Source organism: Anolis sagrei, chromosome 6 (assembly GCF_037176765.1).
Source record: "Anolis sagrei isolate rAnoSag1 chromosome 6, rAnoSag1.mat, whole genome shotgun sequence".
Taxonomy (NCBI): Eukaryota; Metazoa; Chordata; class Lepidosauria; order Squamata; family Dactyloidae; genus Anolis; species Anolis sagrei.
Window position 1 is genome coordinate 91,680,367 of NC_090026.1, and position 14,837 is coordinate 91,695,203.

General features: G+C 42.4%; 1 protein-coding gene and 1 long non-coding RNA gene across 2 annotated transcripts in view; one reads left to right on the top strand and one right to left on the bottom strand.

Annotated features, from left to right (window-relative positions):
* Window positions 1–780: 780 nt before the first annotated feature.
* LOC137097394 (uncharacterized) lies at window positions 781–5,984 on the top strand. The gene is made up of 2 exons (XR_010910196.1): window positions 781–964; window positions 5,694–5,984. It is a non-coding gene; the product is annotated as an uncharacterized lncRNA (long non-coding RNA).
* SNX10 (sorting nexin 10) overlaps window positions 3,182–14,837 on the bottom strand; it is a 60,925-nt gene continuing 49,269 nt past the window's right edge. Inside the window, exons 6-7 of the mRNA XM_060782054.2 lie at window positions 5,636–5,851; window positions 3,182–5,214 (exon numbers count right to left, since the gene is read on the bottom strand). Of these exons, the coding sequence (XP_060638037.1) occupies window positions 5,133–5,214; window positions 5,636–5,851 (298 nt within the window). The 3' untranslated portion in view covers window positions 3,182–5,132. The remainder of the gene's footprint in view (window positions 5,215–5,635; window positions 5,852–14,837) is intronic.

Genomic DNA, 14,837 nt, shown 5'->3' on the forward strand with positions numbered 1-14,837 from the left:
TTAGAGATGGAAGGAAAGAAAGAAGGAAATAAAAAAAGTGAAAGGAAAGCGAGAGGGAAGGAAGGAGAGAAGGAGGGAGAGAGGTAAGGAAGGAAGAAGAGAATGAGGGAGGGAAGGAAGGAAGGAAAGGCAGAGAAGGAAGGAAAGAGAGAAGGAAATAAAAAAGTGAAAGGAAAGCGAGAGGGAAGGAAGGAGAGAAGGAGGGAAAGATCAAAGGAAGGAGGGAGATGGGGAAGGAAGGGAGAAGGATGGAGGGAAGGAGAAAAGGAAGGAAAGAAAGGTAGAGAAGGAAGGAAGGAGAAAAGGAAATAAAAAGTGAAAGGAGAGGGAAGGAAGGAGAGAAGGAGGGAAAGACAGAAAGAGAGAGAGAAGGATGTAACCAAAGAGCAAAAGAAAGGGAGGAAAGAAACAGGTACAGACGGAAGAAAGAAGAAGAGAAATAAGGAGGGAAAGAAAAAGAGGGAACGAAAGAAAGAGGGAGGGAAGGAAGGAAGGAGAGAAAGAGGGAGGGAAGGTTGGCCACAGCAACGCATGGCGGGTACAGCTAGTTCATACAGAATGTGAGAGAGTGAGGAATTGTGCATTTTATTTTGTTATTTGTTTGATTGTTTATATCTAGGCTGGTTGTGAATAGTGCTCTTCTTAGGCGTCATCTTAGAGCGGGGTTTGCATCGTTCCGTCTCCCCCTTTTTGAAATCTTTTTAGTTTGGTCCGTTGCTATGGGCGACGGGATCAAGGCCAGCAGCCTTTTTTCCCCGCCCTCCTCCTCCCCCCCCGCCCGCTCGGATGGACCATACCACTTGGGAAAGGGGGGGGGAGTCGGGGCTCGACTGCTGCCTTACGCGAACCTTTGCAGCTTCTGGAGGGAGGACCAAAACAAAAAGCTCCCAAAGCCCCAATAAAGCAAAAAGGGGGCGGTGCTGGTGGTTCGGGGTGGAAGGCAAGAGTGGATCAAAGCCCCGAGGTAAGGAACCAGCAACCTGCTCCTCCAGGTGGGGAGAGGGGAGGCGGGAAGGGAGGCTGCCTGGTGGGGTGAAGCCAGATGGGGGTGAGCAGAAAGAGAGGCCTTTCTCTGCGTGGCTTTCTTCCCACGCCTTTTAGTCTAAAGTCAAAAGGAAGGCAGTGCACAAAGAGAGAGGACTCGAAGTCTCCCAGACTGGGAGAGGAGGTCTTTGGCTAAGTGAACTCTTGCCTTCCCCCTTCCCTCAGTCCATAATGGTATCTTCCTGGAGAGAAGGAAAAGTTTGACAGAGTTTTTGCATCCAGTTGGCAGGATGCCTCAATGCCACTGGTAAACTGCATCAACACTGCAGAATTAATGCAGTTTGGCACCACATTAAGTAGCGTGGCTACTTAATGCAACGAAGTTCTGGGAGTTGTAGTTTGGTGAGGCCCTAGCACTCTTTGGCACAGAGGGCTAAAGACCTTGTAAAACTACAACTCCCATGAATTTATAGTATTCAGGTGGCAATCCAACTGGATCCTGGGTGTTGTAGTTTGGTGAGGCCCCAGTACTCTTTGGCAGAGAGGGCTAAAGACCTTGTAAAACTACAACATCCATGATTTTATAGCATTCAGGTGGCAATCCAACTGGATCCTGGGCGTTGTAGTTTGGAGAGGCCCTCGTACTCTTTGGCACAGAGGGCTAAAGACCTTGTAAAATTACAATTCCCATGATTTCATAGCATTCAACTGCTGTCCAGCTGGATCCTGGGTGTTGCAGTTTGGTGAGGGACCAGAAGTCTGGTAGAGAAGGCTAAAGGCCTTGTAAAACTACAACTCCCAATATTCCACAGCATTGAGACCGGACAGTTCAAGTGGTGCCAAATTGCATTAATTCTACAGTGTAGATCAATTGCATTAATTCTACAGCTGTTAGGAATTGTGGGAGCTGAAGTCCAAAACACCTGGAGGACCGAAGTTTGCCTATGCCTGGTGTAGATGCACCCAAAGTCAACGGAAATGCAATGGGGAAAGGATTACTTTGGGAGGGGAATAAAAGCTTGGCATTTGAAGAAATAGAGACATTTGAGGAATTAGAATTACAAAGCCTTTTGCTGTAGTTTTCTTCGTTTTGCCTCTGGCACTTGAAGGTTGAACTGGAGCTAGACCGTGCAATTCCAAGCAATTGTCTTTTTGACAAGAAATCCCGCTCTTCGCTCAAAAGGAAAGGGTCTGAAACATAATGCACTGTTGTCAGGGGCTGTTTTTTCAAATCAAAAAGGCAGATTTTTGTGGAATGAGGAAGGAGCAGTGATCTCCTTGTCAGGCTGGAATGTTTTGGCCTTTGCATAAAAAACTGCAAAACAAAAGTCAGGAAACTAATTATTGTTTGGATGTGCCATTGCTAAAAAAAAGCTTACCTTTTAAAAGTGGTAACGATTATAAAAGAAACTGTTGTTTGTTGTTTCTTGTTAGTGTTATGAACAGCAAAGGACATTATATTTGTTGGGTGCCTGCTATATTTATACATAATTTTAGATAAAGTAACTGGGGATGGCAAATTGAGTTGGATAATTGAAAATAAATATAACAGGGGAATGTGATTTGCTTTTAAAGGCTGTTCCAAGTAGGAGATTGTTGCAGACAAGTTTTCAGTGTGTGAAGTAGTTCTGTGAATTATTTCCAAATACATGACATGGCTTGTATTTTTATCCTATTACATGCTATAAAATATTAAACATGATTTTTAGAGCGGTAAATAATGAGAAAATGCATGTTTTGTGCAAAGATTAAAACAATGAGAAAATATAAGCTCAAGAAACATCTTTTGTTATCATTGTTCAATATTCGTTTCTTATGTTTTGTCTAAAGATGAACACTGAATGCATTTTAAAAAAACTAATAACAACAACAACTTTATTTTTGTACCCCGCCTCCATCCCCCCGTAGGGACTTGGGGCAGCTTACATACGGCACAATGTGCCGGGAACAACGCAAAAAATAAACATACAATTCAATAAAGGATAAAACCACAAGTATATAAAACAATTATTTAAACTTATAATGTGAAAGACTTATGGTGTTTTATAAAACCAAAAACCCCGTTCTATCAGAAGTATCTCATTGAATGTGTCCAGAACTAAATATTCTCCAAATAATATTGGAGGGAAATCAAAACACTGCAAAGATAAAACCATACAATCAGCAGCTGACACTTAAAAGAATAGTAAATACACCATTAGGTACAGAATATTTTATTTTGAAATGTGATGAAGTACAAACATTTTCTAAACATATTAAATACAGTAAAACACTTAGAATAGCCAACATTTAGGCATTCAGAAATATTTTGATAGATATAAAACACATTCGAAAGAAGACATAGGCTAAAATCCTATAGGTACTTATAAGGGAACCCTTGTAAACAAAAAGGACCTTACTTCTGAGTAGACATGCCTAGAATTGCACCGACAGTGTGAAAGGCAGCTGTCCAGTGTACAAAAAAACATGTCGTAACAATAAAAATGTGATTTGTGCAAAATGTGACAAAGCTAATTATTTCACATTGGAACTATTTGTAATTGGATTAGGCTGCTCTACGATAAAACTTTGATTGGAAAAGTTGCTGTAGTTTGCTGTCATCAAACTGAAATAGTGAAATTACTCCAGAACTGACACCAAAGAAGTGACATAATAGTGGTTCAGGCTTTGTATAGCGAGAATTAACAATCTACTAAGTTTAAAGTGCACAGATTTCTTCAAATTAACAGTAATTAGCACGGATACATATAAAGTAAATAATATAATACCCCAGTTTTTCTCAGTTGCTGTTTTAGACAGTGTTTTTAAAAATATCTTTTCCGCATTATATGATAACAATTAAAAACATTGAATATATTAAACATTGTAATGATATTTTACATTCATATCTTGCTACTAGCTCCCATTCAGTGATTCAGAGTAGGTATTTTTGAGCAATTCAACCCAGAAATGAGTTGCAAGATATTTTATATACAAATATAATATTGACATAATCATTATCAACAACATTATTGGCTCAAAGCATCTCTCTTTCTCTAGTCCCCCTCCTCTATACTCACTCCAGTTTAAAAACATATATTTTGCTTGATTTGAAAAGAAAGCTTGGTCTAGTAAATGCATTTTTGGATGTGGTGCTAATTATATTATCCTGGGACTGTCAAACACAGAGAAATAAATTTTCAGAGTTACTCAGCTGGATATTTTATTTTAAACACATTTTATTCTAAACGTAGCTGCAAGAAATACTACTAAAATAACAGCTGGATGCCTGAAACTTTATGTCTGATTATGACTGGCTAAAATCTTCCCATCCTTATTATTCCCTATTGCTACATCACTGTTAAAAACAAACAGGAAAAAAATATACAATTTACATACACTCTGTAAATGGCAACCCTCATCACAAAGCAGTTTTCTTTTATCACGACAAAAGGCAAAAATGTGTACAATGGCTTATTGCCATTGATAAACATGCTAAAGCTGGTGAAATTGTGCCAGATATCATTACACTAAACTGCACTGGAAAGAGACTTGCAGTGGTTGCAACACTATGTTCAAAGTAGGACAAAAGCTTTTCTGCATTTTTATATAAACACACACACACACACACACAAATCTCATTTGGTCACTTGGTAATTTCTGGCTGCAGTCCTATATACACTTACTTCTAAATAAACATATTAGGACTTATTCCTGAGGAGACATAAACAGGGTGCAACGTGAACTGGTTACAACTTAAAAGCTGTTTGGTTTCAGTAGTATAATTACGTAGCTATTGCTAACACCATACTGGAAAGACAGCTGCCAAATGAAAATACCTCTTAGGAACTTCAAGATGTTAGGTTTTCAAATGTATTTAAAATATTGAATTATAAGGATCCCCCCCACCTCCCAGCCTTACAGTGAGGTCCATAAAATCCTATCCCGAAATCTCATTTATATATGGTGTCTTGCTACAGGCAGTATTTGTATCGCTCGATATTACAATGCGCCCGTTGTAAAATGAATGAATGAACAAACTGTTTTGAAAGCTGAGAAAATACATGCCTTGGCAACTGGGCAGATGGTACGTCTGTCTCACAGGCAACCTTCAACCATAATAGAAGTTACATTGGTCATTACAGTGATGGCAATGTACAAATGATATTTCAGGGTTCTTCTGGAACTGTGCTTCCTTTACATCCGTGTGAATTGCTATCATCACTGCTGTGTCCAAGCCCGGAGGATGAACTGCAGAGAAAGGGGCGGAGGGAAGAGAGAGAGGAAATTGGTTTTCACAACACACTCAAAGCCTGAGTAACAGAGGAGAACTTTAATTATCCCCAGTCACAAAAGAGAGACAGGAAATTTGGACTTCTAATTAGCCATTTGGAGTGCAGTTGGATATTTTTTTAGCGAGATAATTTAAACGCGAATAATTCAAGTCTGACTAAATGAAATTCACATAATCAGAATGCAGATAATTGAATTTCTACTGCATTCATTAATTCAGTGTGGAGGTGTATGTGAAGACTTCTATGATGAGCTGTCACAGCTCAATAAAATCTCAGTCAATTAATTTTTTCATTATCTTTGTATTGCATCAACAACAACAAAAGTGAAGCGTGTTTATTATCATGTGTGGGTTTTTAGCAAAGTGTAAGGAAATAACCTTTCAGAATCTGAATCCGCAGAATTTTCTTCTTTTTTTGTCTCTTCGTGTTCTACAGGAAACTTCCGTTTCAAGCAGGCAAACTGGTGGATTGCTTCAGCAACAGAATATTTTGTATGTCCCGATACACAAGCCTCAATGTCTTCTGGACTCAGCTGGGTTTGTACAAAGAGGTGAAGTCGACTGTCTGAAAGCAAGAGTGGATTCTGGAGGATCCTTTAAAAAAAAATACAACAATTTAGCTGCCTTTCAGTATTGTCCACTCAGCCTTGTCTTACTCTTCAGATATTTTTACCTTATACTCAATGCGGTTCTGAATGCATTATAAATATTAAAGTGATTGAGCATGTGTTATCTTTATTAAATTATTTGGAATTTTAGGTGAGTAAAAACATGAAGCTAATAGTTATGAACATCTGGTATAAGAATAATTCCAAGGACATTTTTTCCATTTAACCATCTGCTGCTACCATGTGGATCAATTACTTTTTTGGCTAGGGTGAAAGGGGGGGGAGGAGGGAGAATAACATACTGTTAGGGAAACTGATTCATAATCAGTATCTCTATACATGCTTTTAAAATTCTAGCATCAAAGCAAGAGGCACTGTAGAATCTGTACCATGTAAAATATAAACTCTGTAAAGTGTATATGTGTTCCTACAGATTTTAATGAACTGAATATTATAAGCAATTACGTATTTCAATTTTATACATGCTGACAAAATAATCTGAGAACTGGGTGAGATTGCATTTTCTTAGAATTTTAATTACAGTGCGTAATTTTGAAATAAAAACATTCAGTTAAGCATATAATTCATAGTGCAATTAGATGTACACTTAGCATAAATTATATCAAATAATAAAATTTTCTTCTGCAAAAAGAGCACAATACTGCTTAGTATTTGAACAATAATATACAGTCTAATCATACGGTTTATTCTTTGTACTCTTTATTTTCTGAAGTACTTTTTTAAAAAATGGTGAAAATGTATTGTCCTAGCAACAGCAAAATTAGGCCCTAAAAATTCGTCCTCATAAATCCATAGCTTCGATCCCTGTTATAATTTCTATTTTATGACCTGAGTTAGCTTTGAAAAAGCAAACGTTGTTTAATTAATCTTTAGACGTATTTTAATCACAATTCTGAAACCTAACAGGAGTTTGGCAAAACAAAGAACTTAAGAAGTACAGCTTCTACTTGGCGGGATGTTATTGATAATTTTCTGCAAGATAAATCATCAATTTAAGACAAACAGTTAAAGTTGTTCCCTGATTTTACCTTCTGTCTGTTCCCAAGAGATAACTTAAAAATATAACTCAGTTCTCTATCTCAGAGTAAATACATTTGGCTTCCAGGTATTTAAAATAGAGATTATAATACTATAACTTCTTAAAACAGTATAATATACCATTAGTCATCAAATCAATACATACGTTCAGACATATCTTATATAGATCCTTTCTCCAACCTCACACTTTCTAATTTTGGAGGACTACAATTCCTACCATTCCAGCCAACATGGGCAGGCTGGCTATAATAGTAGTTGTAGACCAATAAATTTGGAGAATAGCACCCAAAATGGGAGAAGACAGAAATTGAGTTGTTTTGATGGTAAATAGCATTTAAACCGGATTCAATTGTTTCTGCCTGAAAATAAATGGAATGGTATCCGAAACCATTGAGTACTGTTTCTGAATGATCTGAACTCACGTTTTAAGTCTGCACTCAAGAAGATTCAGAAAATTTGTATCTTTTTATCAGGTATGAATGAAAGTCAATGGAGCTGAAATGAAGAAATGTGGAAAAACCAACTGATTCTTTCCCCCCCTCAAAATCCAATTTAGCCATTTCCATATCCTGTCTACATAATTCTGAGCTACTCCCTAAAATCAATAGGGACAGGAACTTTGGTTTTCTTTTATAACTGGAAAAGGAATATCACGTAAGTTAAATTGTGGGCCAAATTATATTTTCAGAGAAAAATATCTACATGCAAAAACAAAAACAAAAAACCCCACACCTCAAATTCTGATTCTACTGGAAAAAAAGATTTTCTGCGGACATTATTTCTCCATGAACTCCAGTTGGCAGGTTTGAATTCTTCGGCCATTAAACATGACATATAAGTCAATGTGTATTTCAAACTGCAGTGGAACAAACATTATTGGAATCTAGTTTGGTATTCTCTTTATCAAGAAACAACTGTTCGTGTCTTCCAACTTTCAAAACAACAAGCTAAAACACTCCAGTATTTCCTATAGAATACAAATTGCCCCTTCTTGATTTTTTACAATGTAATTATATATGTAACTTGAAGGATTACCCTTCATGACAACAGTTACAAAGTAAGACAGTATACTGGATACTGTTCATAAGCAAAAGCACCACTAAGCTAAAGGAAAACATAATCAATAGGAGGCATCTATTCCTGGTGGTGAATAGGTTAAACCCTTGTGCTGGCAGGACTGAAGACCGACAGGTTGGAGGTTCGAATCCGGGGAGAGCGCTGATGAGCTCCCTCTGTCAGCTCTAGCTCCCCATGCAGGGACATGCAAGAAGCCTTCTATAAGGATGGTAAAACATCAAAACATTCGGGTGTCTCCTAGACAACGTTCGCGCAGATGGCCAATTCTCTCACACCAGAAGCAACTTGCAGTTTCTCAAGTCGCTCTTGATAAGAGGAAAAAAATCTACTCACTTGCTTAACACTTCCATCAAACGCAAACATACAAAACAAAACAAAATTGGGGTTTGAAACTATTTAAATCTGGCTAGAGAGTAGTCCCCCTTAATCTGAACTCAGAACCCATGGTGGAAAACAGCAGTGGGATCCATGTCTTTAGACATAATTTACACTGATTCCAAGTACATAAAAAAACCCCAAACAGCATACAAATAATAATAAAGAAAACCAGTCTAGAATATCAACAGTAAGAATACTGAATAATAACCATATTTTAATTCAGATTTTTAAAATTAAAATCCCTCTCAAATACTGAATACATCGTACATATAGTCCCATTCTCAGATTTTGTTTTAAAAAGGATACTGTGCTTCTCATAGTTTCATTTTTCCATCCAAGTAAAACCTAAGTAACAGTTCACAAGATTACACTAGAGTTACTGCATTGTTGCTGTTTGAATTGTATTTTATTTTCTTTATAAAATAATGGGTAATCTTTAAAATTGATTTTTGATGGTTTGAGGCATTGCACCACAAAAGTAATGAGCACTAATGTCAATGATATTGGACAGAAATTCATTTTAGCTTTATTTCATGTCCAGTGCAATTTTGCTAAGCCTTGAACTGCTTAAACAGTGTTATTAACTCGCTGGTAACCTAACATATGGGAACAGCAAACAAAAGTGATAAGAGTACAGGTTGATCAGTACCTCAGGGCTACCATACCCACCCCCCTCCGCACTATAATTCAATTTCCAATCTTATTTTACATTGGCTTCATTATTTTACTGTTATTCTCTTTTCTGCTTAATAGTGCCATCTGGAGGCTAAACATACACAAAGAGACAGAACAGAAATAATAATTAGAAAGATGTTCCTCAAACAACAGGTATGATAACCTGGAAACACAAACATGCTAAACAAGAGTTGACATGAACAAAAGCATGGATATGGTTCACACATGTGTCCTATAAGGTCTTTTCCCAAGAGATGAAATCTTACACTGCCTCTCACATTAACAGACTATTAATTCAAAGTCACCATTGAAATACAGTTCTTTTAACACATATGTTCTCTCTCAATTAAAAGAAGTGAAGATTTTGTTTCTGGAGCAAAGATATTGGGTTGATAAGCCATTATTTCATCAGTCTTATTATTAGTTATAGAACTTTTTGATTTAATTGTCTTTGCCTTGCTTAGTATCATATCCTGGTTTGTAAGTAGAGTTTGAAGCAGTTTGGACATCATGAGAAACTGTAACAGATGGACAAAAACATCAATGGGTCCACAGCCACTGCTCTTGGTCTGACAAACCATGATATGACAGCCAAACGTCATTATATCTCAACTATAACTCTGTGTCCAGTTATGAGAGACATTCATTAAGTAGTGATGGGTTGCCAGGAAGACATTACAGTCCTTCAAAGTCCACAATGGCTAGTCGTGTTAGTCTATTACAGCCTAATTCTATAGTGAGAGTGAATTTATGGAAATACATGAATTTGAATGTGCTCAGATGTGAAGTATTGGGGTTCACCTTCACTCACAATTGAGCAGAGCTTTATAAAGTTCCTCTTTTTTGGATGACAGCTCTCAGGTCGCATCCAGACAGCACCTAAAATGCGTAAGTGCCTGCGTTTTTACATGGGGTGTCCAAATGGCACCCACATAAAAAGGAATTCATTCAGGACAAAGCAGGAAAATCCTGCTTTGTCCTGAAGTAATTTGACAGCTGAAAAGACCCAGGTCTTTCAGAAGACCCGGGTCTTTCCAGCTGTGGGCGCTGTCTGGACTGCCTCCTCAGAGGTTCTGGGACTTCTAAGGGGGGCAGTCCATACAGCCCTCTTATATTTTCTGGGCTCCATGAGCCTGGAATATCTGAGAGAGCTTTAACACTCTCCCCCCCCAAAAAATGTCTTAGAAAATGAAAATAATTTACCCGGCTACCATTCCCATTTTTCTGGAGCTCTCCTGGCCCCTCATTTCTACATACCAGGAGAGCTCTGGAGAAGTGGGAATGGCAGCCAGGTAAGTTAATTATTTTTAAAGGCTTTTCTGGGGGGGAGGGGTTTGTTTTGTGTACCAGTGCTCTGCTGGAAACTTTGGCAGGGCATCTGGACACCCCCCCTCCCCACAGAAAGCAGTGTTTCTGGGGCATGTGCGGACTCCAATGTGGGCCCAATTGGGTTTCTTAAACCTGATTACGCTCACATCTTGTCTGGAACCGCCTCAGAATCATTCATATATGTTGTATGTTGTCTGTGTGGTTTTAATTGCTGAGTGTATGTTAGGAGGTCATAGTGATTTATAGGTTTTGATATTAGAGGACTGGATTGCTGGGGTGGGTTAGGGAAGAGGCCCAGGAGAGCGCATGAGTCTGGCCGTGACATAGAAATACTACATAGGAAGGTGCGGATGGTAGCTGAGTGTGTTTAGACTAGGGTTGTGATAAAGTGATTCATAGGAATTGAGTGGATGTTGGTTGGGTGTGTTTAGTCTAGTGAGAGAGTGAGTCGGCTTAGTCTAACTGTCCGAGTGTCTTGTGGGAGTGGGTGGAGAGTGTGATATAGGAAGTGTGTATGACTACTGGGTGTGGTTAGTTTAGTGTGTGCGAGCGCAGGCTAGTGTGGCTGGTAGAGTGTATTGTGGGAGAGAGAGGAGTGTGGGGATCTTTGGAGTGCCTGGGAGTGGCTGGTTGTGTTGGAAGTGAATGTGAGTGAAGCGAGTGGGAGTGTCCGGATTGATTGTTGTGAGAGCTACCTTTAGACATAGGAATGGATATAGCAGAGCCTCATGCGAAGAATGATCTTTTGCACTTTTACGACCTCCTGAGGGAATCGTTTAACCATGTGTTATTACAACTCAGGTTTTTAAACGAGAAAATGGACCACCTCCTTAGAGGTTTTGCCTCTTTCTCAGGAATTCCTGTGCAATCCTTTCCCCCAAAGACTGAGAACTCTTTGTGTGCAGATCTAGCTAAGGACTTGTGCCAAAATGGGGAGAAAGGCACGTTGGATCTTGGGGATCTTGGGGCTGAACGAGGAATGAATGAGGAGTTGACTGAGGGAAGGGGAGAATCTTTGGGCAGTCATAGGATTGAGAACATCGTGGAGTGGCAGCGGTCTGTGAAGGCCGCTCAGAGGACGATTAATAATACAACAACAGATCCTTTGGTTCAGCCAACCGCAGCCTGTGCTAAGGATCAACATCTACAAACTGACATGTTTGCGGTGGACATTGCGGACCAAATGGTTAACAGAGGCAGATGGACCTCCAAGAGGGCAGTTTGTAACTCCTTGGCCCAAATCCTGGGTAAAAGACCACAGGAAATAAGACTAGAAGCCATAGTGTGGTTATGGAGGGACTACCAATCATCTGACCGTTCCTCCCGTCTTCAAATAACACCAGAAGACAACTCATGGCTCGGAGAGCTTATGGCAAAGCGCTATGACTTAAAGAAATGGGGCATTACCATTAGGAGGGTAGTTGTGGACCCTCAGATACGCCCCTTATTTGCCTCCGGGGTTCCTTCTTGCCATACCCCATCAGGTCCCCGTGTATCCACAACTAGCTCACCGGTTAGGGCCCCCCCTCCTGGTTCGTATAATTTTGAGACTCCATCTGTCCCGGTCGCCCCCACTCAACCAGCTACACTCCTTCGCTCGAGAACCCTTCCCCTATTCAGTCCACTCAGCTCCCTTGATGTTTCATTATCTACTTCATCTTCAGAAACATCCCTTCCCAACGCCCAAGGGAGACTATTCCCCAGCCCGACTCCTTCCTCTGAGAGCTGACTAGTTACAGACCCCGGCCATGTAGGGGGGGAGAGGGTTCCGGAGGAGGGGGGTGCCATTCAAGTCGTGTGGGGGAGGAGAATAGCGGGTCACCATCATCCCAGGGAGAAGCGCAACAGAGTCCTTGCGACCCTGGAGAAGGTAGGTAGTGGTAGGCTCCATGGCAGCCCCCTTGGTCTAAAGGTCCTGCTGATTAATGCCAGATCCGTTAATGGTAAGACCGCGGCCATCCAGGACCTGATCCTGGATGAGAGGGCGGATCTGGCATGCATCACCGAGACCTGGTTGGACGAGCTGGGGGGAGTAAATCTCTCTCAGCTGTGCCCACCAGGTTTTGGAGTGCATCAGCAGGCTAGACAAGGGGGGCGGGGAGGAGGGGTCGCAGTGGTCTTCCGGCAATCCATCGCTGTGACCAGATGCGTTGTCCCGCAAGCTTCTGGGTTTGAATGTGTCCACTTGAAGGTGGGGAGCCGTGACAGTGTGGGGTTCTTGTTGGTGTATCGTCCACCCCGAGATCCAGCAGCTTCCCTGCCTGAGTTAGCGGAGGTGGTCTCTAATTCGGCCTTGGTCTCCCAGCGCCTGGTGGTGCTGGGAGACTTTAACATCCATGCCGAGACCACTTTATCTGGCGCAGCTCAGGACTTTATGGCCACCATGACGGCCATAGGACTGTCACAGATAATATCTGGCCCCACGCATCAAGCTGGGCACACTCTCGACCTTGTCTTTGTGGCGGACGACGAATTGATCAGAGTGGAAGATCAAAACATCCTTCCAGTGTCATGGTCTGACCATCATCTGATCACATTTAGACTTACTGCGACCCTAAACCTCCGCAGGGGTGGAGGACAAATTAAGATGGTCCGCCCTAGGAGACTGATGGATCCGGATGGATTCCTGAGGAATCTTAGGGTTCTTCCTGCCTTGGAGCCTGGCGATTCTATCGACGCCTTGGTAACTCTCTATAACGGGGAGATGGCCAGGGCGTTAGATATGATCGCACCCGAACGCCCCATCTCGTTGCGTCGTGACAGGCCATCTCCTTGGTTCACCGAGGAGCTGGCTGTGATGAAGCACACGAGAAGGGGGCTAGAGCGCAAATGGAGGAAATCTCGAGACGTGTCTGACCGAACACGGGCTAGAGCCTCTTTTAAGGCATACTCCGTGGCCATACGGGCGGCCAGGAAGTCATTCACGACCGCTCGTATAGCATCTGCAGCAAATAGATCATCGGAGCTGTTTCGGGTCGTGGGAGAACTCCTCCACCCACCTGCGGTGGAGGAGGTCCCTGACGACCCCGCAGCTCGGTGTCGCGATTTCGCACACCATTTTGCAGATAAAGTCGCCCAGATACGCCTCGAGCTCGACTCCAATTCCATCGCAGTGCTTGAAGAGGTGACGGAGGTACCTGCTTGTCCAATTTTGTGGGATTCTTTTAGGCTTGTTCTTCCTGAAACCGTAGAGGAGGTTCTTGGGGCTGTGAGGGCGACCACCTCACCTCTAGACCCATGCCCATCTTGGCTCATTAAATCAGCCAGGGAGGGGTTGGTTGACTGGTTTGTATTGATTATCAATGCATCGTTGGAGCAAGGGATTTTTCCATCTGGTTTGAAACAGGCAGTGGTTCGTCCACTCCTCAAAAAAGCTTCCCTTGACTCCACGGTGCTGAATAACTACAGACCAGTCTCCAACCTCCCTTTCCTGGGTAAGGTGCTGGAGCGGGTGGTCGCCTCGCAGCTCCAGGGCTTCCTAGACGATACCAACTACCTAGATCAGGCACAGTCTGGTTTCAGGCCTGGTCATGGCACCGAGACAGCCTTGGTCGCCTTGGTGGATGACCTCCGCAGAGAGCTGGACAGGGGGAGTGTGACCCTGTTGGTTCTCCTGGACATCTCAGCGGCTTTCGATACCATCGACCATGGTATCCTTCTGGGTCGTCTCTCTGGGATGGGCCTTGGGGGCACGGTTCTGTCGTGGCTCCGGTCCTTCCTGGAGGGACGTACCCAGTTGGTGAAGCTGGGAGACGCCTGCTCGGACCCCTGGCCTTTGACCTGTGGGGTCCCGCAAGGATCTATCTTGTCGCCCATGCTCTTCAACATCTACATGAAACCGCTGGGAGAGGTCATCCGGAGTTTTGGAGTTGGGTGCCATCTCTATGCGGATGACACACAACTCTACTACTCCTTTCCACCTAATTCCAAGGAGGCTTCTCGGGTGCTGGACGAGTGCCTGGCCGCCGTGTCGATCTGGATGAGGAAGAACAAGCTGAAGATCAATCCCGACAAGACAGAGGTCCTCCTGGTCGATCGTAAACCGGATCGGGGTATAGGGTGGCAACCTGTGTTGGACGGGGTTACACTCCCCCTGAAGCCACAGGTCCGCAGTTTGGGTGTCCTCTTGGATTCTTCGCTTACACTTGAGGCTCAGGTGTCGGCGGTATCCGGGAGGGCCTTTGCACAACTGAGACTTGTGCGCCAACTGCGACCTTACCTCGTGAAGGCTGATCTGGCCGGGGTGGTCCACGCCTTGGTCACCTCTAGAATGGATTACTGCAATGCGCTCTACGTGGGGCTGCCCTTGAAGACGGCTCGGAAACTACAATTGGTCCAGCAGGCAGCAGCCAGGATGCTAACTGGAGCTCATTATCAAGAGAGGTCAACCCTCTTGTTCAAGGAGCTCCACTGGCTGCCATTTATTTTCCGAGCCCAATTCAAGGTGCAGGTGC